Source organism: Sander lucioperca, chromosome 4 (genome assembly GCF_008315115.2).
Source record: "Sander lucioperca isolate FBNREF2018 chromosome 4, SLUC_FBN_1.2, whole genome shotgun sequence".
Classification (NCBI taxonomy): Eukaryota; Metazoa; Chordata; class Actinopteri; order Perciformes; family Percidae; genus Sander; species Sander lucioperca.
In genome coordinates this window covers 22,454,704-22,481,845 of record NC_050176.1, presented here as the reverse complement: position 1 = coordinate 22,481,845, position 27,142 = coordinate 22,454,704, and the positions used below count along the sequence as shown (strand labels likewise).

At 39.9% G+C, this 27,142-nt stretch overlaps 2 protein-coding genes across 3 annotated transcripts in view; both read right to left on the bottom strand.

Annotated features, from left to right (window-relative positions):
* Positions 1–371: 371 nt before the first annotated feature.
* On the bottom strand, positions 372–14,911 carry LOC116048441 (ladderlectin-like). The gene is made up of 7 exons (XM_031297558.2): positions 14,735–14,911; positions 13,466–13,565; positions 11,406–11,471; positions 9,500–9,591; positions 6,635–6,760; positions 822–921; positions 372–539 (listed from the first exon to the last, which is right to left on the bottom strand). Exons 1-7 carry the CDS (start codon positions 14,846–14,848, stop codon positions 472–474), a joined length of 666 nt encoding a protein of 221 aa, XP_031153418.1. The 5' UTR covers positions 14,849–14,911; the 3' UTR covers positions 372–471.
* Positions 14,912–24,792: 9,881 nt separating this feature from the next.
* LOC116048440 (ribosomal protein S6 kinase beta-2-like) overlaps positions 24,793–27,142 on the bottom strand; it is a 22,014-nt gene continuing 19,664 nt past the window's right edge. Inside the window, exons 14-17 of one of the 2 annotated variants that reach the window (XM_031297557.2) lie at positions 26,647–26,754; positions 26,326–26,438; positions 26,009–26,206; positions 24,793–25,977 (exon numbers count right to left, since the gene is read on the bottom strand). In XM_031297557.2, coding sequence (XP_031153417.1) covers positions 26,029–26,206; positions 26,326–26,438; positions 26,647–26,754 — 399 coding nt within the window. In that variant the 3' untranslated portion in view covers positions 24,793–25,977; positions 26,009–26,028. Of the gene's footprint in view, positions 26,207–26,325; positions 26,439–26,646; positions 26,755–27,142 lie in introns of both variants that reach the window. The other variant, XM_031297556.2, reaches the window with a different exon arrangement.

Below are 27,142 nucleotides of genomic sequence, written 5' to 3'. Positions count from 1 at the left end.
AGAGGGATTTTCCGTTGCAATACCGCAGGTGGCCACTCGACAAAATTGGCTGCAAGGTTGAGCGCACTTCCTGGGAGCCTGGGCACTGCCAGATGGTGAGGGTAGGAGCCGCCCACTTTGAGCTTCATTTCTTTAGAAACCTATGGGTGATGTCACAGAGACTACGTCCATATTTCATACAGTCCATGATTCAAATAGACAGCTTGGAAATGATAACTGGATTTACTGGGGAGTGTTTGCCTGTTGTATTACTGCAGAGCAGAGTTGGTAATAGAGAAGAACCTTTTGTTTATTGTGTAAAAGAAATTGATACATACTACTACATGATATAATGAAAAAATAACCACCTGAAACTGGGATGATAAATGACTCTTTAATTTGGAAACGTTCCTAAGACAGATACTTTTCACACACATTTGGGTTAAATGTGTACTTGGCTGAAATAGACTGTCCTGTGTTATTTTGCATCCTTCACACAACCACATTCCTCACACAAAACGAAGGAAGGCTTTGATCACAGTCGTAATTGCTCCAACCATCTGCAACGACAGAAAGAGATAGAGCAGTTGCAAAAACTGAACATGACCAATACAGAAAAGTATCAGGGTTTTTGCAAAAATGGCAAAAGCCATACTGTGTGGGTAGAAAAAAGAAAATATATATAATACATAGATCTACTTTTTACAAGCTGGTAGTGGATCATACAAAACATGTATTGTCTCTCTCAACACCATAAACCAACCACCACATTTTTAAGCTAAAGTTAGATTTTTGGTTGGATGAAACAGAGATTATTTAAGTATCTGTTGTGTATTTCTTACCAGTGTTGTATGTGACAAGGCATGGGTAGGTACTGTCTGGAGACAGCGCAGTAAAAAATCCCAGATAAAACCAGGAAGCATCGAGCCACATCCACTGGTCCTGGAGAGAGACAGTGAAACATTATCCTTTAATACAAGGTTTTGTTGGATTGATCTGATTTCTCATAATACTAAAAGGAATTATTTGACATTTTTGGAAATACGCCTATTGGTTTTCTTGCTGAGAGTTTGATAAGATGATTAGTACCACTCTCATGTCTGGGCCTTCATTACAGGGTTTAAAGGAACACGCCGACTTATTGGGACTTTGTCTTCTTCACTGTATCCCCCAGAGTTAGATAAGTCCATACATCATCATGTCATGTCATCCAGAATCCTTAGAACCATAGAGACATACTCTGAAAACCATGTCCACTGGAGGGGAAAACAATCAGGGCCACAACATGCAACCAAGGGCTAACAACACTAACAAAGAGCCTGTAGCTAGTGAAACACAAACAGGAATTTGGAATCTGGAATATCATCATGTTTTAAGATGGGTTTTCCAGACTGAGGTAATGACATTTAATAAGTGAGGATGTTTTTGTCTGGTCTCTCTGTGTTTCTGTCTTTGTGTGGACCCTTTTATGATCACACTAGTCTTGTATTGATACACAAATACATTTTGGGATAAGAGAAAAAAACACTCTGGGTTGTTTGCATTTCTTTAAACCAATCACAATCGTCTTGGGCGGTGCTAAGCTCCGGACGGAGCAACGGTGCCTCTGCTAAATAGTCTCAGGAAGGAACTTGTTTAGGTGGAACATTTGCACCCCACAAAAGAAAACGCCACATAAAATATTAAATTAACTTACTGTAACTGTTCACACAATACAGTAACGTGAGCTATTTAAATTAGCTGGATACATGGTTTAACGTAATTTGCTCTTATCAGTGTATTGCCGTGTGTATTTTGTCTTTAGCAATCCCCGCTGTAATGAGCGACGACTGACCACCAGCATAGCATAACCAGAACGCGAAATTTTTTTTTTGCAGGGTGGTAGGGGAAGACTCTGATCAAAGTAGAACTGTTGCCGCTGTTTGAGCTGTTCCATCTTGTGGAGTACATGGTCCTTATTTCTGTCCATTACTCTGGGTACTTGAGTCAGCAGCTTGCATCCCATGAGAAGCTCTGACGGTGATTTTCCACATGCCAGAGGCGCTGCCCTGTATGCTAGTAATGCCAGATATTGGTCCCCCCCATTCTCTTGTGCCTGGCTGAGGAGGTTTTTTATAATCTGCACGCCTTTTTCTGCTTTACCATTCGCAATGTGGAAAGTGTGGGCCAACAGTCACATGTGTTAATTCATAGTCTCTGGCAAACTGAGCAAACTCTTGGCTGGCATATTGGGGTCCATTGTCAGACACTGCAGTCTGTGGGATGTCATGCCATGAAAATATGGACCTCATATGCTTGATTACTGCTGTGGCTGTGAGGCTTGTGAGAAGAGAAAGTTTTTCTGGAAAGTTTGAGTAATAGTCGCTGACAAGCAGGTATTACTTTCTTTGAAAATGAAACAAATCTGTCCCTATTTTCTCCCAGGCTGCTGTGGGAGCTGACTAATCATGGGATCCCTATGTTGTCTATGCTGATGTGCAACATACAATGTACAGTTTCCGATCATGTCTGTTATGTTGCGATTTATGCCTGGCCAATACATAGGACACGTCTGCTTGGGACACTCACCCCCCACAAGCCCTATGACTTTTTACAACTGTCTATCCACTGCTGTTTCAACCACAATCTTCTCTCTCAGTGTTGTGCTGACTGGCATTGCCTCCATTACTGCATTCACATGACTTGGGACTTCCTCCATTTCTCTAGCACCGCCCGACTGCGACCCCCTAGGGATCGCTCTCGACAAGGCATCTGCGACCAGCAGCTGCTTTCCCGGTGTGTAAGAGAGTTTGTAGCTGTACCTCTGCAGACGCATCATCATTTTTTGTATGCATGGGGACGTGTCATTGAGATGTTTCTTACAGATGGTGATGAGAGGCTGATGGTCTGTCTCTATCTCAATGTTAGGCAGCCCGAAGACATACGAGTGAAACATCTCACATCTGAACACTCTTTTTCGATGTGTGCGTATCGTCTCTCAGTCTCAGTAAATGATTGTGCTGCATAAGCTACAGGTTTCCAGACTCTGTCGTGATTCTGGAGTAGGACTGCACCTAAGCCATCTCGCGAAGCATCTGTGGATACTGTTGTTCACTTGCATGGGTCGAAGAAGGCCAACGCTGGTGCTTTAACTAGAATGTCTTTCAGACTCCTCCATTCATCCTCATGCCCTTTTTACCATGTCCACTCATTTTTTGAGTTGAGAAGCTCTCTCAGTGCTGCTGTGTTAGAAGCCAGATTTGGTATGAAGCTGCCCACATAGTTCACCATGCCTACACCTTCTTGTCAGTTGGCTGGTTGATGTTGTTCTCATCTGGCTGCACTCCTGCAGATGTCAATCTGTCTCCCAGAAACATGACCTCTGAACTGACATTTCTCTCTATTGAGTTTGAGACCATATCTGTGTACTCTTTCTAGTGCTTTATGCAGTAGCTGCTCCTTTGACTCCGCCCAAATGATTACATCATCAATGTATACTCTGACACCTTCTAGTCCTTCAAATATGGTTTTCATGGCGCTGTGAAAGATCTTGGGATCCCAAATGGAAGTCTCTGATAGCTTTAACACCAAATGGTGTATTGAAAGTGCTCAGCTCTGCACTCTTCTCATCTAGCTTTAGCTGCCAAAACCCATGGGCTGCATTGAGTTTTGCAAACCACTGTGCCCCAGCCATTTCCACACGTATTTCCTCCCGTGTTGGTATTTGATAATGTTCTATCATGATAGCCTCATTTAGGTCTTTGGGGTCCATGCAGACCCATAACTGTCCAGTTGTTTTTTTTGACAATGACCATAGATCATCATAGTTCACTCATTCTGTTGGCCCCTGAGTTGGTTGGATAACTCCTAAATCAGCCAATCTGTTCAGCTCCTTGTGCAGCTCCTGTCTGAGTGGTATTGGTACCCGTCTAGGAGGATGCACTAGTGATGGTCAAATGAAGGTTCGTGAACCACTGTACCACTTTATTTTCTGAGCTCACTAGATGACGCTCTCTGTTCAAAGAAAAAGGTTAAAGGAATGGCAATTCAGTGTGTTTTCAACCCTTTGTTGAACAGAGAGCGCCATCTAGTGAGCTCAGAAAATAAAGACAGTGGTTCACCAAGCTGCATTTTACCATCACTAGGATGCACTACTGGCTTGGCTGTGTCTTTGAGTTTAAAGGGGTGATAGAATGCAAAACTGATTTTACCTTGTCATAGTTGAATAACGACAGTTTGGAGGGTAAATAGGACATATATAGAAGCAAAAAACCCCTTTACTATGCAAATCTCACATTTTGAAACTGCTGCTAAAAACGGGCGAATCTGAACGTAAGCATCCCAACTCCTAGTCTTTGTCACGCCCCAACATTTGCATAGGCTACACCACTGACCTGAGGTCAGCTTAGTCTTCTGAATCTAGCTAGGTCATGCAGATCTCCAGAGGTCTGCTATTTAATTAAAAACACTAAATTCACTTCTGAGACTTTTTTATGCGAGAAATCAACTATGTAGAGGTCAAATATGGGCCGTTTTACGAAAATTGATGGCTAATTGCAAATTTTGTCTGACTGTGTGTCGGAGTTCAGCAGGAGCTCAGCAGGCTACGTGACAGCGGCCGGTGCTGCCTCGCCGCCCGGCGTGTCCTACTTCATAGACTCCGGCTCGCTGTGAGCTAGCTGGATCTCTGTCACAAAGGGAAGCCCACGGCGCTCCATACCCGTGCAAAGTCACCGTTTCTGGGTTACTGGACTACAAAATGCCGAGGCCCTGATGGAGCTCCAGGGCCTGCAGCTTGCCGCGATCTTTACCCATAGGATTGAAGGGATAGTAGCAGCTAACGAAATCCCTAATGTTCACAAAAATGCATTAAATTGAAATCGGACACAATTGTTAGCTTTATAAGACCTTGGGTTAGATGTTATGTAAGTGGCGTGACAAAATTCAAACTGTAATTATACTTTAATTATGCCGAAAGTGAAGCTAACTAGCCGCGATCTGTACACATAGGATTGAAGGGACAGTAGCAGCTAACGAAATCCCTAGCTAATGTTCACAAAAATGCATTAAATTGAAATCAGACACCATTGTTAGCTTTATAAGACCTTGGGGTAGCTGTAATATAAGTGGCGTGACGAAATTCAAACTGTAAATATACTCTAGTTATGCCGGCAGCTGGCAGCCAGCCAGCTCCGCGGAGCCCCGAGCCCTGGTAGTCCAGTAACCGAGGAAACGGTGACTTTCACTGGGTGAGGTTGCCGTTTTCACACTGTGTGGAGCTCCTAAAGTCCAACACGTCTTACCAAATTTGCAATTAGCCATCAATTTTCGTAAAACGGCCCATATTTGAGTATATATAGTTATAGTTGATTTCTCGCATAAAAAAGTCTCAGAAGTGAATTTAATAACGAAATAGCCCGACAAACAACGGTTAACTTTGCAGTGTCTGAAATATGAGACCTGCTGTCTCGTCTCCAATGTGTTTGTATGTGGTTCGCTCAAACCAATCAGCGCGCAGCTCATCTAAATATTCATGAGCATACCATATTTGGAAGAAAAGCTCTTGTTCCAAATAGGGCCATATTCACAGGGTAGTTAAGGGCCTAATAAAATAGCATTGGGGCAATTTTCAGCCCAACCAATGTTACATACTCTATTAGGAGACCTTAAGGAACAGTGTGAAATACCCTATACAATCATTCTATCACCCCTTTAATGCTGTGTGTGAACGGAAATGAACCAATGCCATCAAATATTTTTTGGATGGTGCTTCTCCCAATATTCAGCCTTAGATATGTCCTCATGCTCCTTTAGAGGGTGTTGCTGGCATTGTGATCCCTTAAACTGGGCTTTCTCTACACTTTGAGGCTGCTTGGATACACTTCACCAGCCCCAGTTCTTCATGAGCTTCATCCCCAAGAATTGACTCTTTACCATGTGACACAAATACAAATGTGAATGGTCTCTGGATGTCTTTGTTTCTCACCTGCAGTCTGCACTCTCCTCTTGTTTGTTTTTTCAGTCCATTGTATGCTTTAAGACCCATATTAGTCTTCCATACTCTAGGTCGGTTACAGACGTCTGTTATGCACATGTTCTGTAATGGCTGTATTCAGACATGTCAGGACCTTTTTGGAAAGAGCCACAATGCTCCCATGGTATTTTGCATGTGCGCAAGAGGAGCAGAGGTACTGCTGGAGAGTTTGCCCATGCTCTGTGAGGTGACATTGCCTTGTCCTTTGGGGACACCGATTTTTCACAGTAAACACTTTTTTGGTCTAAAGGACAAAAAAAAAAAGACAAAAAACTACAGACTGGAACCAGATTCAGTTGATAATATAATAATGTGACTGTTCATATAATTTATTCACTCAAAAAAGTGGATTAAGTACAGTGTACCATTTTGGATTGAATTATAAAAAGCACCCAGGCTTCCCTTCTGTATAATGTTTCAGTTATGCTACAATGTTGAATAATATGTTTGCAGTACGTTCAACAGATTTTGGTTTTTAAAAGTCAATACTAATACTAAAGTGAGGAATAAAATGTTAATATGAAGTATATTAAATCTATGTGCTCTATAAACTGTTGATTTACAGAGAACATTTAACATTACGTAAACTGTAAATCACCAGTAGGCTACAACACAGAAAATCCTAATGCTTAGTCAACTCACCGCCAGGTAGAATCCACCCAGCCAGGCTGCAGAGAATCCATTAGCAGTGGTCTGCTGATAGAGGAAGAAATACTCCTCAGGGCTGTGGACGGAGACCAGGCTGGCCTCGAGACCAGCACAGTAAGCCTGGTGGAGAGGAAGAAGACACACAAGGATGAAGCATGGAATAGAGCAGGAAATGGACAAAAAGACGGGAAACCAATGCCAAGGAAAGGGTAGTAACAACAAATAGGGACAGAAGTGGCATATGAAGGCAAGGATGAATGAAGGAGAGTGAGAGATGCGAAAGGAGAAGGAAAGCAAGTGATTGTGGGAGGAAAAGAGAAACGGAGGGATAGTTAACTTGTTTTGACTGTGTGTCTGTTGTATAAGACTTGAAGGCTCTCTTTTTAACTGTGTGATGACTTCAAAACAAAAGGCAACTTCTGGGTCTGAAAAGTGAAGCCAATCTGCATTCTATCTGGTTGTTTTAATCTTCTTCAATAAAAGATGTTTTTTTTCTAAATTATGATCCCATTTATTTTAAATAGACGATAAAACGAGATGCTTTAGGGGCGTGGCCGGTGCCGTCTTCAGGGGGGGTTGCATAGGTGGGCAATGCCTGCCCAAATGAAATTTTGTGCCCCAAAATTCTTAAAATTCATTATATTAAACTACATTAAATATGTTACACACAAATTGATAAATAATTAAAACATGTAAACAAATTCATAAGTTAGAAATCACATTTAATAAAATGATGGTCAGGCCAGAATCAGGTATGCCGCCCTTTGCTAAATCAAATTTGACTGACTGGCTATGCAGGAGGCTGCGCTGCTAACATTAGCCACACTGCTAAGTTGTTAGTTAGGATAAGGGCTGGTGCTACTGTACAACATTGTAAACTAGGCTGTATGGATTATCAGTTTTTGGCAGAATGCCAGAATAAGAAATGAATCGATGACTAATGTGAGACAATAGACTTTCTCTCATGCCTGAATTGAACTGAAAAATACACTGGACTTTTGCTGATATCATGGATAATTTCGCACGAGTCGTGGAATTACATAGGGTAATACCACTTTATGGTAAATTTGGGTGTATAAAGTGTAGCCTACTTGTGTTTGTTAAATGTGGTACCAGCTTGCCTTGCTGTCAACTGGTTTTGGGGATGTTAATATTAAATGATGCATAAACATTTCTCTTATTCGTGGTTCAGAGTGGTGAATCTGGTGTATATTTTTTAATGAGCTGTTGGCTTTAAGTATATGCGCTGTACCAAGAAGCTATGACAACATGTCATTCCTTCTCCTGTGGCTCGGCATAAGTATGATCCTCCATTATGAACTAAAGTGCAGTGACAAGCTCCTCTCACTGATCTCCTTCTCCGTTTCAGCTGGTTTCAGTCACGTGATGCTGGCTCTGAACGAAAATGCGTTGTGGATTAGCTAGACAGGTAGGCTAGTGCTTTATGTCCCTCTCTGCAATTATAGTTTTTCAAAATGGCGGAACAACATGGAAGCCTCCTTGGACTGTATTTACGTCCAATGTAAATACAGATAAGAAATTATTTGCTTACGAGGATAAGTCAGGTCATTGGCAGAGGTCATTTTACACCAATGAGGACATATTTATGAATGAAGACATTGATTTTAGCTAATAAAATACTTAAAACACTACACAGTGTACCTTTAAATGAAAGTAATTTCATTTAAAGGCTCTAAACTCTCACACAGACCTGTGTTTTCAGTTAATCTGGCTGATTGGACCTCTTCCCAGGACTGTGTGGGTGTGTCTAGACTAGGGCTGAATGATTAATTGCATTTGCAATAATATCGCGATATGTTAAAACGCGATTTCCTAACGCTACGCCGTACCTTGAGCAGATTTCTGTCATTCAAACAACTTTGAGTTGTAGTTTAAAACTTTTACAGCCATTTTAATAAAATGAAGGGTTTTATTCGGGCTCGAGTCCATACATGCAGTTAATGGATACAGGCACGCAGAACTGAAGGCTCGGTTGGCAACGATTAGCTCTGATTAGCGGTTAGCTCCAGTTAGCTAGCTCGGTTATAAAGATATGGAGTGGAGGAGACTGCCACGGGGAGGGGTAACAACCAGACTCTGATAAATGACGTTCGGAGAGCTTTCACAGCAGTATGCTTATTAGTACAGTTAATCCCATGACAAGACCAGCAGCAGCATGCTACTACTAACGTAACGATAGCCTCTCTGAGTGTGGTAAAGCCACATATTTGTTTTTATATTTCTGCAATCTGCACTTTAGTTTGTGTGATTTGTTTCTGACTTTCATATGAATGTTTACACCAGGCTTGGTCAGTGCTCATCATATACTACTGTGACTGAAGTAGTTAAATAAAAGATGTAATTCATATAAATTCATGAATCACCTAATTTCATCATCACATACAGGCCTGGCCTCCAGGAATAACAGTTTGTTTAATCTATCTAATCTTGTGTTGTTCATATTATACAATGATTTATTGCTTGTCTTTGTTGAATAATACAGAAGACAAAGAGCTTAAAAAATAATCGCATATTAAATCGCAATCGCAATATTTTTGAAAAAAATCGCAATTCGATTATTTTCAAAAGTCGTTCAGCCCTAGTCTAGACAAGTTTGTGTCTTATCATCAAAAATCAAATCAAGCTGCAATAACTCACTCAGGACTACAAAGTCAAAACAACAATAAAAAGTCACTGTACGACTTGTTATTGTAAATATTACAATAGCAAATGATGTGGAAATGTACCTGTTTGTAATTGAGGTTGATTAAAGTTGTTTTTCTCTAATCTGTGACTGCATGTTTATCTATTTGTAAAGACTATGGACACACTATAATGGCAATTATAATGTGTATTTACATCAGCATCATGCCAGGTCAGAGAATTGGAGTTGTGGTAGTAACAACGGCCCTGGAACCCTATCCAGCCTTCAGGACACACCATGGATTGTGCTGGAAATGTCAAACAAAAAGAAAAGAATACATGTTGTACAATTTCCAAGAATACTGTCAGTAACTAACAGAACTTTTAGGGTCTTCAATCATGTCAGTGTCATGATGTGAATAAGGTGACAAGGGAGATGAATGCCTTGGCAAAGTAAGGACAAAAGTGTGCATAATGATAGTTTGTTTAAAAACCAATGTAACATTAAGGATAATCTACAATGGTGTATTAGGGCCATTGAAGGAAAAACAAATTACGGAACCGGGGGAGGGTGGTAATATTCCGAGTCTTGGCTATTCTCTGAGAGAAAAAAGTCGGAAAATTGTGTTTTCTTTTTTCAAGGCAGCACATCGCTTCAGGATCACCATAGATGCCGCCACTTTCCGTGTATTATGCCTTCAGTGGATGACCTAATAAAATTATACATTGCAATCGGATATAGCAATAAGGAAATACTTGTGATTTTAGCTTAGAATCACCACATTATAATAAGCATCCAGACTTTTTTTTTTTTAAAGATCATTTTTTGGGGCTTTTCCCTTTATTATAGAGTGACAGTGGATAGACATGAGATGAGAGATGGGGGATGACACACAGCAAAGGGTCGCAGGTCGGATTCGAACCCAGGCCGCTGCAGGACTCACCAAACATGGGGCGAAAGCTCTAACTGGGTGAGCTAGAGGCCGCCGCAGCCGCTGGACTTTTAAGAGACATTGCTGTGAATTGTGCTCCAACTGAGTTTTGGCTGTTGTTGTTGGTAGTTTTTGCTATAATAGCTTGCAGGAGCTGGGCAGGGTTCTTTTCAACATGTTTATATCATTATTGTAAGGCCTTTCCTTTGCATGGTGACTGTCTTACCAGCCATCTGAAGGCAGCAGCTATCTGTTCCCCCCTCTGCATCTCTTACTGGAGTGATGATGTCACTGTCAAGCCAATTACACACGGCAGATCCGCTGGTTACATTTTGTACAGTGTTTAACACGGTGTCTCCATCCTAAATACCGGGTAACGGCTGCATGCTCATCTTTTTTTAAAGCTGGCCTGGAGCTCTACCTTTTTAATTAGGCTATAATAGCCTACAGGTATGTGTGGCGGTGATGAGCAACATGATGTCATAGAGATTGTTCAGGTTCAAAACTTAAATTAAAAAATTGCATCCCTATCCCAGACAATAATTTCCTCTAAGAAAAACTCTCTACAGGATTCCCAAACTGTCCTGACGTGGAGAGCTCCTCTGTGTTTAAAGGGGCTAAAAGTGGTGAATGTGAAAAGCCATGACTGCCACTGCCTCTAATGCACCCACCTATAATAATGCCTTCTTTTGGATCCCACCCCATGCCCAAGTATGCCACACGTGCGCCAAGGAAGCCTGCCCACGAAATTACCAAAAGTGCGTTTAGCACACTCCTGATGCACTGGGCAGGGCGCACCTAACAGCGGTGTGGTACAGCAGGACACAATACGACAGATCATAACTACAGGCGTGTGGTGTGATGAGGTTGATCCAACATTGCAAAGTAAAGCAATGTGGTTCCGTGACAAAAAACGCTATTTCTCCTAAATGTAAGACTTTAATCTCCAAGGTTTTCCCTGTAAACTAACGACATCTTGGAAATTTAGTATTATTTTTTATTTAGTATTATTATTAGAATATTACCCCCCTCCCCTGGCTCCACAATATATTTTTTTTTACTACAATGGATCCTAATAAGCCGTTGTAATAATATTTCTTATTCTGAATGTATCTTTTTTTACGTTGTAACTTCACTATGAAACTCCCTTCTGTGTTTTTTCTGTCGTGCAAAGAAATAAATTGACTTACAAACGGAGTTCCTCACACAGATGGAGGAATAGCTGCCAGCGTTGCATGGGGAATTGCTCCATGCCTCTGTGGAAAGAGCAGACCAGAAAAAGGCCAGAATAAGAGCGTTATGTAATGTATGTAATGTGCAGATAAAAAATGCCTGTAGTGTCTGAAAGCTTGGATTTTTCATTCTGAAAATGAAGCCAATGTGTGTGATAAGCAAAATATTTCTCAGAGTCACTATTAGGGCATTCTGTCAGAGATCAGTCACGTTATGAACACACCCCTTTTCGATTTAAACAAACATTTTTTCTACATGTTAATCTATACGGGCTTGACAAAGGATTTATCTTCAGTGGACATGACGACTGTAATGGTGTCTTTACAGGTCTCCTTAAAAAATCAATCAGACAGCTGCAGCTGATCAGAACGCTGCTGCTCGAGTCCTCACTAAGACCAAGAAAGTGGATCACATCACTCCAGTTCTAAAGTCTCTACACTGGCTACCAGTGCCTCAAAGAATTGATTTCAAAATACTGTTGCTGGTTTATAAAATCACTAAATGGTTTAGGGCCAAAATATATTTCTGATCTGCTGCTACACTATGACCCACCCAGACCTCTCAGGTGGTCTGGGACAGGTCTGCTTTCTGTCCCCAGAGTCAGAACTAAACAGGGGGAAGCAGTGTTCAGTTTTTATACTCCACATATCTGGAACAAACTCCCAGAAAACTGCAGCTCCGCCGCAACTCTTCAAATAACTTTTCATTTCTTATACTGCACTGTAACTTTTATTCTTGTATTTCATACCTGTTTTATTCTATTTTAGTTGTTTATTATGCTGTTTATTATCTTAGACGGATGTTTTAAATAGTTTTAACTGCTCTTTCATGTTTAGTGCAAAGCAATTTGAATTGCCTTGTTGCTATTTTGACCAAAAAAAATAAATGTGCAAATTAGGTGTATCCATAAACCTTAATTTGCAACAAAAGTAATGCATTAATTGTGCCGGCTATTGGTTGAGCAACAGCAGACTTCTTGGGGGTGACTTCTGAGTATATATAGTATGATGGGTAGGTCAGTCTAACACATAAATACTTAAAGGGCAATTACGGTATTTTTCAACCTGGACCCTATTTTCCCATGCATTGGTGTTTAAGTGACTAATGTGAACAAAGATCTTTGAAAATGGCCCACTATTGAGCAAGAACGCTGAAACCAGCAGCCTCGAAACAGGCTGCAACGTAACCCTAAAGGGCAATTGTGCATTGTTAATTTCTTCCACTAAAAGTGCTGTTTTCACCAGATTGTTACTATATAAGTGTCTGACAACATGATGGAAAAGATTCATACAGAGATAGACCTTTTTATTAAAATCCCTTTTGTTTAACGCCTTCGAAATCACCATCACCTAACTCACCAGACTCCATTTAAATAAACAGTACTTTAAGAGGAAGGGGATATTCACATTTTCACTCTCTTGGTACAGTTTTTACACACATTACACACAGGCCTGAAATACACACACATGTGAAGGGATGAGCGCCCCGAGCAGTTGGGGGTTGGGTGCTGAACTGGCGAGCCTCTGGTACCCAGCCCAATTCCCTACGGACTTAGCTACCATCCCATACATGCCACAAGAGTATATAGACCAAGCATATTTTAACATGTGATGGCACTGGGGAAACAATATAATGTTTGGCAACTAGAGCTACCCCCGCGACCCGATACCGGATAAGCGGACGAAGATGATGATGATGATGAACTAGAGCTAGTTAACAAAGCCCATTTCAGGACAAAATACAGACTCACATCAATTGTTCCTCTTAGCTTTAGATGGGGTGGTTGTCCAATATGGGTCAACTTTCTGTGTCCTAAATGGTTGGTTAAATATGAATGGTTAATAAAAAAAAAAACACAAACACTCTTGTATGTAGGAAAATGTTTGTTCAAACCAAAAGGGTTGAGGTCAGTAAGTGATTGACTTCTGACAGAATGCCCCTACTGCTGTAGTCTACAAAACCCACTTATACACTGTATTATTCGGGTGCCTGGACCTTCATGTGTGTGTTTTCATACCATAAGAGTTGACCATTAGACAGGGGTTGCTGCTGTCCTGGAATTCGCTGCTCCAGCTGTTGTTGTAGAACCAGGATCCATCGATCCATAACCACTGATCCTGGAGGGAAAGCACAAGACCATCACCAGTGCTTTGTTGCACAGTGGAGACTAATTTAAAATAACAATCTAAAATTTGAAGGAATAAAAATCAAATAGCAACGTGTAAAACGAGCAGTTGAAAAAAAATTACATTAAAGCAACAGCATTTTGAGCAAAAACACAAAGGGATATGCAAATAGGAGTTATATCACTTTCGAATAAATCAGTTTATCCTCGTTGATGCATATTTATACAGCAATGTGTTCCAAACTCTCGGATCATCTTAGAAACGAGTAGTCAAGTGTAAAGTTTCTATCATGTATTGATCGTAGTTATTGTGATCATAGTCTGGATCAATGGAAGTACATTTCCAGGATAAAGCTGACATACGGCGCGTGGCTCACGTGCAGGATGTCCGCTCTCTCTATGTGTTGCCGTTCTCAAAATACCTTGGCTACGGAAAACTACAACCTGTGAGCTAGCAAGCTACACGCTGAAAATGGCAAATTTTAAAGAAAATTTGGATTGTGCAGAATGCAGGCCTGCTTGGTTCTTTCGGGGAATGATTGTAAAGATTTACAAATAATATGTTTAGGGAATTTCTCTCTAACTGGGACGTTTTGGGACCGATTGGTGGGATTGCTGTGGACGAAGTACACACGGAGATACACTTGTAGAGCAAATTGTATTTAACCATGTATCAGCTAATTTATATAGCTCACGTTATTGTAATGTGTAACCAGTTAACTTCATCTAATATTGTATGTGGAGTTTTCTTTTGCGGGGTGCAAATGTTCCACCAGAACAAGTTCCTTCCTGAGACCATTTTGAAATGGGTTGTGTGAAATGCAATCAACCCAGAGCGTTTTTCCCTCCTATCCCAGAATGTACTGTATGTGTGGTGTAGCCAGACATTACCCCACAGCGCTGTGGAGATAGGTCTGGCAATGCGAGAGTGTAATCATAAAAGTGTCCACACAAAGACAGAAACATAGTTTCCTGTACAAGAGATCATACAAAAAACACCTCACTTATCAAATGTCACTACCTCAGTCTGGAAAAACCCATCTCAAAACATGATGATATTCCAGATTCCAAATTCCTAAAACGATTCAGCTTCCTCTCTTGTCTTTCATGCCTTTATTTCTTTGTGGTGCTGCACTACCACCATAGTGATATGATGTGTACCTGTAGGTAGAAACCACCCAGCCAAGCGCTTTGATCTCCATTATTAATAGTGAGTTGTTGGAGGAAAGCGTACTCCTTAGCGCTGTGGACGGAGACCAACGTGGACTCTTGCATGGCACAGTTCGTCTGGTGGAGGAGAAGAGGACATAGGGACAAAAAGAGACACGGTAAAGTCTGACTTCCTGAAGTGCACATGGTAAAGGTCCTGCTTTATTAAAAAAAAATTTAGATGAGGTTAAAACAGGCAATGAGGATATTTTCCTAATTGAAACTAAATGTGATGGATTCACACTATGTAAGGGATCAAGGTGATGCCATTTTGGAAATCAAAGCAAAGTACTATACTAATAAACTACTATTAAAATATACACATGCTTTACTGTTTGGTACACTCTATTGAATTATCCGAAACTCATAAAAAATGTCTCTTTCTTTTTCTAACTTTTACTATCTGTAACAGACACATAATATCACTGCTGTCGGGGGAAATCTTTGTTTGTTTCAGGAAGTGAAAAAAGGACCCACCATGTATTTTTCCATGAGTCCACTATGTTAGCAGTTATAAAGTTACTTAGCTTGTTTGGTAGCTTGATGGATAGTTAATTAGCTAGGTTAGCTTGCTAAGTCCACCCAACGTGCTCTCACTAGTTACAAAAAAACGATCCTAACAAAGTTGTCACTCATCTGGCGAGAGCACTGTGCTTTTCTACGCTGTGACAAGAGTGTGAATGTGACATTAAGTTGTTAAACTCTACTAATTTAGTGGCCGGCTGGCTGACTAGCTAGCTAGTTAGTTAGTTAGCTTGCTTGCCAGCCTACTTACTGGAGTTCCACAACAACACATATGCAATACAAGTACAATTGTGGCTGTATTATTTGTGTCCCCTTCAATAATTTCTCTTAAGCTATTTTATGTTTATTGTCCCACTCATCTATTAGATGAAATTTACGCCCATGACTACTATAAAATGTAACGATCACATCATGGTGCTCATCACAGCCACACTGTCAGGCCCACTGTCTCTGTGTAGCAGGGAGCTGCTGTGTTTCTCTCTCCCTCCCCCTCTCTCTCTTGTGTGTGTGTGCTTAAAGGCAGGAGTGGAGACAGGTGTGCAGGAGTCAGGGGCCCAGATCGTAGACTATACTCTGCTGTCAGTCACGTTCTAGCCATTTAGTACTTCTGTTTGCTTTGTTGAGAATTGCTCTCTAAACCCTGTCTCTCTTGTGCTTGCAGTCTGCTGCCTGGAACCAACTCCTGTCACCGCTCTACTCCTGTCTCACACAGGCCGCGGATCTAAAAGGATTTGATTTAGCCACACAGAAAGTCATTCTCTGGATCACTGGACTCTGTCCAGCTCCCGTTGTCTGTCTCTCTGCCACTCCCCCGCACATACGTTTTTGTAAATAAACTTTTTTACACTCCTGGCTTTGTGTTCTGTGTCTGTTCTTGGGTTCTAAATTGTCATCCCTCTGTAACACACGTCTAACTGTATTGAAATGAAAAATGTGTGGTAATTGTGGTTTGACCATGCGCAACATCGCTCCAATTAGAGATGCAGATGGAACAGATACCTGTTGCTATCACATGACTGTTAAGAGAGTCACCAGAGTAAAGGAAAGACAACATTGTAATGTAAAATATGTAGTATTTGCCATAGAAGAATGCTCAGAATCCAATAAACAGATCATTAACATTGGGTTTTCTGTAGAGAGTTTTGTTGAGTGTTTACCAGAGCCTGAGGCCAGGTCCTGCCCTCTTTCACAAAGTAGTAGCAACGTCCCAGGAACACCTCCCATCCATCAGGACACATCATCTGGCTCGGTGTGTCAGGGTTTGGTGTTGTTGTTGTTGTTGTTGTTGTTGGTGTTGGTGTTGGTGATGGAGAGGTAAGTGTAGTAGGCGTAAAACAACAAGTTGATGTTTCTGTACGGTATGGTGTTGTTGGTGTTGGTGTTGTTAATGGTGTTGTTATTATTAATGGTAAATCTGTTGTTGATGCTGGTGATGGAGAGGTAAGTATAGGTTCTGTACTGTATGGTATATTTGGAATAGTGTGTGTGGTGTCATTGTAAGTCGCTGTTACAACCCCAGTCACAGCCTCTACAGAAGGAGGCACTGTAAAGAAAAGAATTAAAGCCTGTATTAATTTAAAAAGATCATGTCGAACCTTCACACAAGATGTTTACAGTCACATCTGTCACACATAAACATGTCTTGCCAGTTTTAAAACATAAATGCAATTAATATTAGTATGAAGCTAATATTAGGCTAACCTGAGGGAATAATAAGAGCTTTAGCGGAGGCTGCACAGTGTACTACACTCTAAGAAAGACAAGACATTAAATTGGGACTCTCATTAACATCATAATTTAGCACTGCTAGCTGTTTCTACAATATGAGCCTTCACTGGACAATATTCTGCACTATACGTATTTATTTATTTATTTATCACTCTTTGTTACCTCCAACTGTGCAATATGTCATATCTATTCACCAGCACCTTACTCATCTGTATATCTGTGTTTACATACTGTCTGTTTATATAAGGGTGTTTATTGTGTAAACATGTCTTTTTTTATTACTATTATTATTATAACTGATTCAATTGTCTTGTTCATATACTTTATGTATATATATATATATATATATATTTATATATTTTCTCCTATGTATACTTAATGTGTTTTTGTGTTATTCTGATGTGTGTACATTGTTTTTTCTTTTTTCTTTTCAGCTGCTGTAACACAAGAATTTCCCCAGTGTGGGATTAATAAAGTCTATCTTATCTTATCTTATCTTATTTCATTCCAGAATCGTGAAAAACAATTTGCAAAATAATTGTTTTTCAAGATAGTTTCGCAATTAATTTTCTTATTTTGTCTTGTGATCTTAATGAAAAAAAGTATCAAACGGGAAATGTATTAAGAGAAATTTCACAGGTCAAGGTGTTTTCACTGTTGATTTGTTTTACTGTTTTAAGTTGATAAATGCGACATCTTTCCAAAAGTCAATGAGTGATTGTGTTAAATAACCGTCCTTAGTTAGAGGGCTGCTTTAGGGTGTGTCACCAAGCTAAATGGCTGTTCTACTAATGTCTGCAGCGGTGTAGTCTACATGATATGCAGGTATACGCAGTATACCCACTAAGAAAGTTCCAGGATTTCTATATACCCACTTAAAAATGTGCAATGGCACAGAACAACATACTTTCCATTATATTTTTGATATATTTTGAATTGCCATCTGTGTTTTCCTTCGCGTAGGCTAAATAAAAGGTATTTCCACTGTAAATTGGTGCATTAAAGTGTATCAGAATGAATTGAAGTCTTTGACGCTCAAAATTTCCTTGGGGGAGCAGACCCAGACGCCCCACTTTGATATGTCCATTCTGGTCCATATATTTATGTAGAACAGTATACCCGCTAAAATACATTAGACTACACCACTGAATGTCTGACCTAATCAAGGTAACTCTGTCTTTAAGAACGTTAGCAAACTCCTCACATCTCTGACCAGCAGCCTGTTGGGAGTGAAAGGGAACCTGATTTAACAGCCTATCAGTGGTTGAGAAAAGAACTCTCCACTATTCTCAGTTATGACCTTAGAAAAATAGATCTCTCTCCGAGTGCAAACACTTTTATTATACACAAAGAATTTTCCCCCTAGCTCAGTTTTCCTCCATGTTCTTTTAGCTTTCCTAAAAGACCATTTTCATTCACAAATATCTTTGTTCATCCAAGGCCTAGCTTTAACGTGAGAGCTTCTTTCTTTTTTTCATAGCAGTAGTTTTACAGGATAATTATAAATGTTTATTATGACTGGTGATTTCCAGTTTACATACCTGATGCAGCCCTGACAGAGAAAACAACACCAAGGAGAACTGATATGACAATAGATGACTTCATGGTGATGAATGAAGCACTCCTGCCATTAAAGAAAAAGTTACTCTCTCAGCTCTTAAAATTTACTTTAACCCATTTTATAGTTATGATGAGGCCAAGACAGCAGCAAAAAGGCTTACCTGGTCCCTGTGAATGACAGATGGTCTTCCACAGGGTGATCCAGGGCTTTATAGTCCCACATCACGTTAGCACATTTCAGTCTGATGTGTACTTAACATGCATGTGATAAACTAATCAGCATGTCTGCATTCAGATCTCAATCTATCAGTGTTTGTTCAAGTAGTTTCCAGTGCACCAGTTTAAATGCTGTATTTCCTCTGGGAATATAGACAGCCCCGGAAGAAACCCAAACCTTGGATTTGAGTTTGGTGTGCACTATTTTTATGAATATGAGCAGCAATTAATATGAGAGCACCAATGACGCAAGTCATTGACCTACGTAAAGTAGCACCGGCTGACTTTGGTTGCTGGGCAATGAAATAAATGGGCTGCCACTTATCCTTGAAGGTGCACCTAGTAGTATTTAGCGTATTTGCTGTATTTGATGTAGATAAAATGAAATAAATGGGCTGCTAATCAGTTAGTGAAGGTCACAAGTGAAGTCAGGCCACTTATCCTTGAAGGTGCACCTCGTAGTATTTACCGTATTTGCTGTTTTGATGTTAATAAAATAGTAATTTATGAGTCTTAACATCATCAATACACAGTTTTAATCTGCTGTCCCAAAACTTGATTTTGACAATTTAAAATCCATGAAGTGATCAACTGAGTATGAATATTGCAAATATATGGATAGCTTAATGGATTTTACACTATCCATGAAAAATTAAAAAATATATATACAGTATATATATATATATATATATATATATATATATACAGTATATATATATATATATATATATATATATATATTGTACAATTATTGAAATAGCAAATGTCAAAAAAGTAAAGCAGCAGTTTAAAGCTGCACTAATCAACATTATTTATATAACCAATAGATCAACTTACTATGTGTAAATTGAAAGCTGTCGTACTTCATGAAGAACTCATCTGCAGTTCCCCTTGACACAGGAGCGTTTTAGCGTCTTTCGGTTCATTGTTTTAGTTTTACCGTCTGTAACTTTACGGTTAAGGTTCGGTGTTTAAACCTGAATTAGCCTAATTGACTTTACGGGACATTTTGGGGCAGTGGAAACAAGCTGTAAATAGAGCACTGACATATTATTACCTTTTAAATAAATATGTCCAACTTATTAAGCTCTGTTCTGGACTCCACTAACTCCTCAAGCAAAAGTTGGCTCTTTACACAAGATAATAACTTTTCTATTTTTGAATCGTTAATGGTGTCAAAGAACATCATTTAAAACTGTTTACATGTCTGCAAATAACAGCGAGAAAAGCAATATCTGTATCTCTTTTTATTAGAAAAGTTTAGTGTTCATGGCAACTCATTCAGCTTTTACTTTCTCAGTTTGGGTTAGGTTCTGCTCCACGTCTGCTGTGTGTGACGCCAGGAGACAATAAACAAATATGACGGTATTTTCATTTCAAAGATTAAACGATTTTTTGTTCACATGAGTGACTGTGTAGATGACACACCAGATTATATATATAAAATGCAAGCATATTCCTTCCATCAGAGCTTTTTCTCTGATAACAGCTGCTTGCTTTGTCTAACAAACAAGAAATCCAAGATGCTACACGGCATGCTATGCCGAAAGAGTGAGACCAAAGAGTTAAAGAGAGGGGTGTAAAGACATATTTGCAAAAAAAGGAGGAAAAGAAATATCAAAATGTGATACATTTTTGATCATGATCAAAAGTGGAGGAAATGTTTTAAAGAACTGCTCAAGGCAGATGTTGTAATGCTTTTTACTGGTGCTTTAATGGAAGGGTTTTCTTCACAGCTTCAAAGAAACGTTGATGGACGTCTTTTGATTTCAATTTTTATATCAAATAATAATTAATAATTCATGATTTAAAGGAACACGGCGACTTATTGGGACTTTGTCTTATTCACCGTATCCCCCAGAGTTAGATAAGTCCATACATACCCTTCTCATCTCCATGTGTGTCGTAACTCTGTCTGACGCACCCACCGCTAGCCTAGCTTAGCACAGATCCTGGAGGTAACCGGCTCCATCTAGTCTAGCTTAGCACAGATCCTGGAGGTAACCGGCTCCATCTAGCCTAGCTTAGCACAGATCCTGGAGGTAACCGGCTCCATCTAGTCTAGCTTAGCACAGATCCTGGAGGTAACCGGCTCCATCTAGCCTAGCTTAGCACAGATCCTGGAGGTAACCGGCTCCATCTAGCCTAGCTTAGCACAGATCCTGGAGGTAACCGGCTCCATCTAGCCTACTGCTCCCAATAAGTGACAAAATAACACCAACATGTTGTGATTTGTAGAGTCACAGCGTGTACAAATAAGACACTCTAACCATATACTACGGGAGGGAACTATATTCTCAGAAGGCGAAGCACGGCTACTTCTGCTATGTGGGCGGAGTGATTTGCTTGCCGCACCTGAGAAGTTCCCAGTATGTATACGGTTAGAAGATGGCTGTGTCTCATGTGAGCTTGTTATTTGTACACGCTGTGACTATATTACATTACATGTCATTTAGCTGACACTTTTATCCAAAGCAACAGTTGCTACATACGTCAGAGGTCACACGCCTCTGGAGAAACTAGGGGTTAAGTGTCTTGCTCAGGGACACATTGGTTGATGTATCACAGTGGGAATTGAACCCAGATCTCCCACACCAAAGGCATGGGTCATATCCACTGAACCATCACCACCCACTACACAAATCACAACCTGTAAATAGGAAAATGTTGGCGTTATTTTGTCACTTATTGGGAGCAGTAGGCTAGATGGAGCTGGTTACCTCCAGGATCTGTGCTAAGCTAGGCTAGATGGAGCTGGTTACCTCCAGGATCTGTGCTAAGCTAGGCTAGTGGTGGGTGCGTCAGACAGAGTTAGAACACGTATGGAGATGAGAAGGGTATGTATGGACTTATCTAACTCTGGGGGATACGGTGAATAAGACAAAGTCTCAATAAGTTGGTGTGTTCCTTTAAGGATGCATGCTTTAATGAACCTCTAATACAAAAATAAAACACATTTAAGTATGCATCCTTTCCATGCTTAATATGCACTTAAGCAGTCCATTTAGGGGAATTAAAAAAATGATTAGGAGACATCATAATGTGCTTCATTTTCTTTGGAACTGGAAAAATATCCATCCACTGGTCAGTTAACTGAATCCTGCATAAATAAAATTCTCAAAGCAACAATTCAGCAAATAAGGTTCTTTATTCTTAACACATTCATTAGTTAGCAGAAGGAAAACATGACAAAGGAAAAAATCTGCAAAAATCACAAGAATGTCCATTAACTCCTGAGGTTAAGAATCCTTTTCACAGCCCTGTATAAATCACTCTATAATGATTCTTAATTATGTAAATAAATACACAAAACTGAACACAATGTAACAGTTGTCCCAGCTGTCCAACTGCAAATTTCATGACAAGAGGGTGGCACGAGACAAAAAAAAAAAGAAAAAAAACAGAGCCCAGTGTCCTTTTATCTTGCATTACAAATCATGTTTTAGTAGTTACAACGTCATTCCAGAAACAAACTGCAGTGTGAAGAGTTACCCATGTATCTGAGTAAAATTCACACAGTGGTGACACAGACTGTTGTTTACAGCTCAGCATCAAACATGTACCATACAGACTCTGCATCCAGTGTTAAAGTGCTCATATTATGCTAATTTCAGGTTCATAATTGTATTTAGAGGTTATATCAGAATAGGTTTACATGGTTTAATTTTCAGAAAACACCATATTTTTGTTGTACTACACATTGCTGCAGCTCTTCTTTTCACCCTGTGTGTTGAGCTCTCTGTTTTAGCTACAGAGTGAGACCTCTCACTTTGTTCCATCTTTGTTGGGAGTCGCACATGCTCAGTAGCTAGGTAAGGACTACTAGCCAGTCAGAAGCAGAGTATGAAGGCGTGTCCTGACAGTACCTAGGTAAGGACTACTAGCCAGTCAGAAGCAGAGTATGAGGGCGTGCCATGCTAGCAGCTAGGTGAGCATTATAACATGTGTTCCAAAGTGACCACGTTTGTCTCTGAAGTAAAGGCTGGACTACAATAGAGCTGTTTGGAGCAGTTGGTGAACAGAGTTTTCTGTTGGAGATGGTAAGTCCCTTTGGGGGGGACTTTGGGCTTTTTCACTTTGTAAACCTATAACATGCACAAAAAAAGATATATAACCTAATAAAAGAAAGGGAAAAAGCCAAAAAGCATAATATGAGCACTTTAATGAAGGAAAGCAGGAAGACGTTATGTGTGGTACCTGTTTCCCACTGCTGTGAGCAGGAGAAAACTGCACGCAGCAGCAGGAAAGCAGGAATCCTCCTTTTGATTTTTTTCTGTTTTCTTTTAAAAGGCAGCTTGATTTTTTAAGACCCAAAGTGTTCAGTATTAAATAAATAAGAAGTTATGAAATAATCATATGAAGAAATACAGACAAAATATAGAAGCATGACATTGTGAAATCATTATGGTTTATCCTCCGGGAACCATTGCCATGTCAATCCATCCAAAAGTTGTTCAAAATATTTCAGTCAGGACCAAAGTGGTGTGCCGGCCGACTGCTGACCGACTAACACTGCAGTCCCTAGAACAATGCTGCAAAGTTTACTGGATTTTATTACAATTGCATGATTTGGATTTTGTCTGCATACATTCATAGGATTCTTTATTTCATTATGCATTTTTCATTCATGTAATATTAAACACTTTGGGTCTCCATGAAAACCTGGTCAAATATATTATTCATTCTCCAGTTAAGACCATGAGAGACAGGCAACATGTTGAAGCGTTGAAGCAAATGGATGATTTAGTCAACAAATATAAACCCATTGCTTTCTTCAGACATGTTAATCCAGGGTTCTCCCTAGTGTATTGCAAGCCCAGTTGACGCCTAAGCATTGGGTAACTTTTTTATTTATTTTTTTTATTTAGATTTAAAGTTTTAGTGTGTAACTTTTTCATATTAATGAACATCTGTTACATTCCAGCCATTGCCAAATGAGTTGCTACAAAGCTAATTAAGACTATCAGCTCCACACCACTCTCTCTGGATTTCTCAGTATGACTATGTTCAGAAGATTGAGGCGTCAGGAGACTTTCCTGCGCAGAAACTCGAGTGAAGATAATGACCTCTTCTGAAGAGTCAGTCATGTTTTTTAATCCTCCGTGTCCTCCTTGGCTACTAGTAACTGCGAAGGCTTGTATCATGTGGACGCGCTGACAGTGTTGTTGTCATTACTTAGAATTCCTCATGGGGGAGACAGAAAGTGATTCTGTTGTCACAGAAACCATATGGCCCTACCTTAATGGTGCCATCAGTCTGTCTCTGGCCAGGCTGTTGTCAAAAAAGATGCTTGCGACTGGCCTTAACAACTTTTCTAGGGGAAACCCTGTAATAACATCCATTTGTTTGATTGTTTCCAGCGCAAGAACTTTACCATTTTGCCCTCTTTTTACTCCCAAAGAATACTTGCTATCTCCACTATCTCCATTACCTCTAACTGTATATCCATCACTGGATTGAGGGCAATGATTGAAGGCTGTATACAGTAGTTCATAGATTGTTTAACCAAGAATGTATTATATTTTCTTAACCTAAAATAAATTATAATATTTGCACTTACAATCCCTGCTCAAAATCAGTTTGTCTCTGTTGCCTTGAAAAGCTGCCTGTGTTTAAGACTCGTGTACGCTCAACTGTTTTTTATATTGTCCTGTAACAAGCTATGGTGACATGGGAGAGGATTTGCTTCAATTTTCTATAATCTAGAAGTCATTTATTTAGGGGAAAAATCTTAAAAAGCGGAAAGATTTTTGGCAAAAAAATAATGAACCTCATATCGTTTCTGATACATCTAAGTGCTAAATTAGTGTTTGCCTACGCATGCCTGCAGTGACCTTACCCAGCATCACCCCTTACAGGTAGTCAGGGCAATGACAATCAAACACTTGAAAATATCTAGGACGTTAATTCACTTATTTATCTGAGCTAGATTCCATGTGTAAAAATAGTTTTGTTCTGTGACCCAAAAATACTTGTTTTTAATATTATAATTTGTTTTCTGAGAGCACCACTTTAACAGCCTGCTTTGACTGTATTGTCATCAAGATCGTACCAATTATATGGAGGTATGTATTTACACATGGTATTTTGATTGATTACGATACAGGAACCATTTTGATGAAGGATGACAGATCACAACCTCCTTATTTACCCAAATTAAATAACACCGTATATCCCTCTTTACTGTCACTCTATTATAGATAGTGTGATTGGTCCATTTGTACAATATGAGGATAGGATGTGTTAAAAGCTTTGGCAAAAGTCATGAAGATTCTCTGTTAAGAGGCTCAGAGAAATGAAAAACACTGATGACTGTCACCACATTTCCACACAGAAATGTTCACTTAAGATGTGACATTCGTGAATCATCTGTGTGCGATGCAGCATTTAATTCAGTAGTTTCTATTCTATCCTGTGCAGTCAAGATTTACTTAATAACCCGATGGCTGAAGGTTTGACAGTTCAACCGTAATGGAAAAGAATCAGGACTTCAATCAAGTGATCCTTCATCAGTTCTCCAATTCAAACTTGTTGGAGAAGCCTGTACTAACCAGCGTTATTTACACATACTCTGGCAAACTAATTAAAAGCTGGTGAACTAATTAAACCCAAAAAGCTTTGTACCACAGCTTCCCTTTACTGTCAGTATGCAGGTACAAAATGAAACGCTGCTACCAATCAATCCATCATTTATCTGACCTCGACTCCTCGCGAAAAACTCACTAAAGTTGGTGAAGAAGAATCATTGGTTCTGTTGCCCTGTGCAGTGCTTTTTATAGAAATATGTATATGAAGTCATTGTTTCCTATATATTAGTGCCACAGTGTGAACTTTAAGTGCAGACATATGGAAGCTGTAAATTAAAGCTTTACACAATAAAGTGACAAATGGAAGTAAAAGCATGAAAACTCCCATGTTGATCAAGTGAATCTGTGTAGAGTGATCTACCTCTAGAGTACGACAAACAGGAAGTCCTGAACAGTAAGCCTACTACTGGATCTGTTTTCATAGATGACTGTGAGAAAGAAGAAGCGCAAATGGAGAGCTTTCCACTTTTGATTTATGGCTTTTCAAGGACCTCGAAGTTAAACCACTTCAAAAAAAGCATTAAAACCAGCAAAACCACTTCAGCTCTGTGCCTCACACTTACTATAAACTATGAAAAACGTTCTGACCAAGGTCTTGCAGCGTAGGCTGTCTCTTTTAAGATTTCCTTCTCATCTCTGATGTCCCTTCTGCTTCTTGTTCCTTGCAGGCGTCTTTATCGGCTGACTGGTACCACCGTTTTCCAGTGTCACAGGAACTGTAGCTGCCGGTGGAGAGATGGGAGAGAAAAGGTCTGGTTCTCCCTCATTGCTGGCCTTAAATGGTCCGGCTTGGGAGAATTTCATAGGACTGAAAGAAATAGATGAAGAAAAAAGACAGACATTATAGGAAATATAAGATGTAAAGAAGATATATAAAAAAAATACAGTAACAAAGGTAAATAAAATGTATCTTGATGTGTGTGTTACCTGATGGGTGTGCGTGGGCTGCTGTTGTGTCGGCGTACAGGTCGTGTTCTGGGCTCGAATGAGAAGCCTTCTTTTAGACTCTCAAGGACTGACGGAGCCACGTAGGTGAAACCCTGATGGAAAAAGATCATTCCTTCACAGTCAATCACAGAAGGAACATGTTACCATGTTACTAGCTCTCTCATTAAATGAGGTGTTTTTTAAAGACAACATTAAAAAAGAGGACTGCAGTGCACCTAAATAGGAATTGACAAATTATTAATGAACTATTTGCTTCCAGTAGACTGTGGCTTTTCAGTAGAAAGAAGAAGAGAATCTCACAGCAAAGGCAAGCTCTGCACTGTGGCTGAGTGTGGTATCGTCTGGACTGTCCACTGGTGTCTGTCTGGTAAACCTGGTGTCAAACTGGCTTACATCCTCGTCCGACTGCTACAGAGACAGATGGGAGAACAGAGGTAGCCAAAAGGTTAGGTGTGTAAGTATGTATTGTGAACATGAAAGAGGTGTACAGTAGGTGGTAGTTGAGAAGAGAAGAAGTAATGAAAGAATGAGAATATTTGCTGAATTGACTCTAATAACCCAGAATAACCAGCATCTGAAAATCACCGTCGCCAAACCCACCAGACTCCATGTAAATAATCAGTACTTTTAGCGTGTATAGAGCCAGCATATCTCCACATGTAAATGGATGAATTAAGGGTTTATTTCAACCAAACCAGAGTGGTGATTGTTGGAACAGTGGAAAGATGAACCAAGACGGCTTTTGATAGTTTGATTTACTTTCGGTCCACTTTGAACAATGTGTTTTTACGATGAT

Bases quoted from the DNA above. Each gene is read 5' to 3' on its own strand.
- LOC116048441 (XM_031297558.2), bottom strand. From the start codon at position 14,848: ATGCAAGAGTCCACGTTGGTCTCCGTCCACAGCGCTAAGGAGTACGCT. The intron at 9,592-11,405 runs GTAAGTCAATTT...TGACATTTCCAG, and splicing joins CTGTGTGAGGAACTCCGTTT to CACAATCCATGGTGTGTCCT. The intron at 922-6,634 runs GTGAGTTGACTA...GTCTCTCTCCAG, and splicing joins TGGGTGGATTCTACCTGGCG to GACCAGTGGATGTGGCTCGA.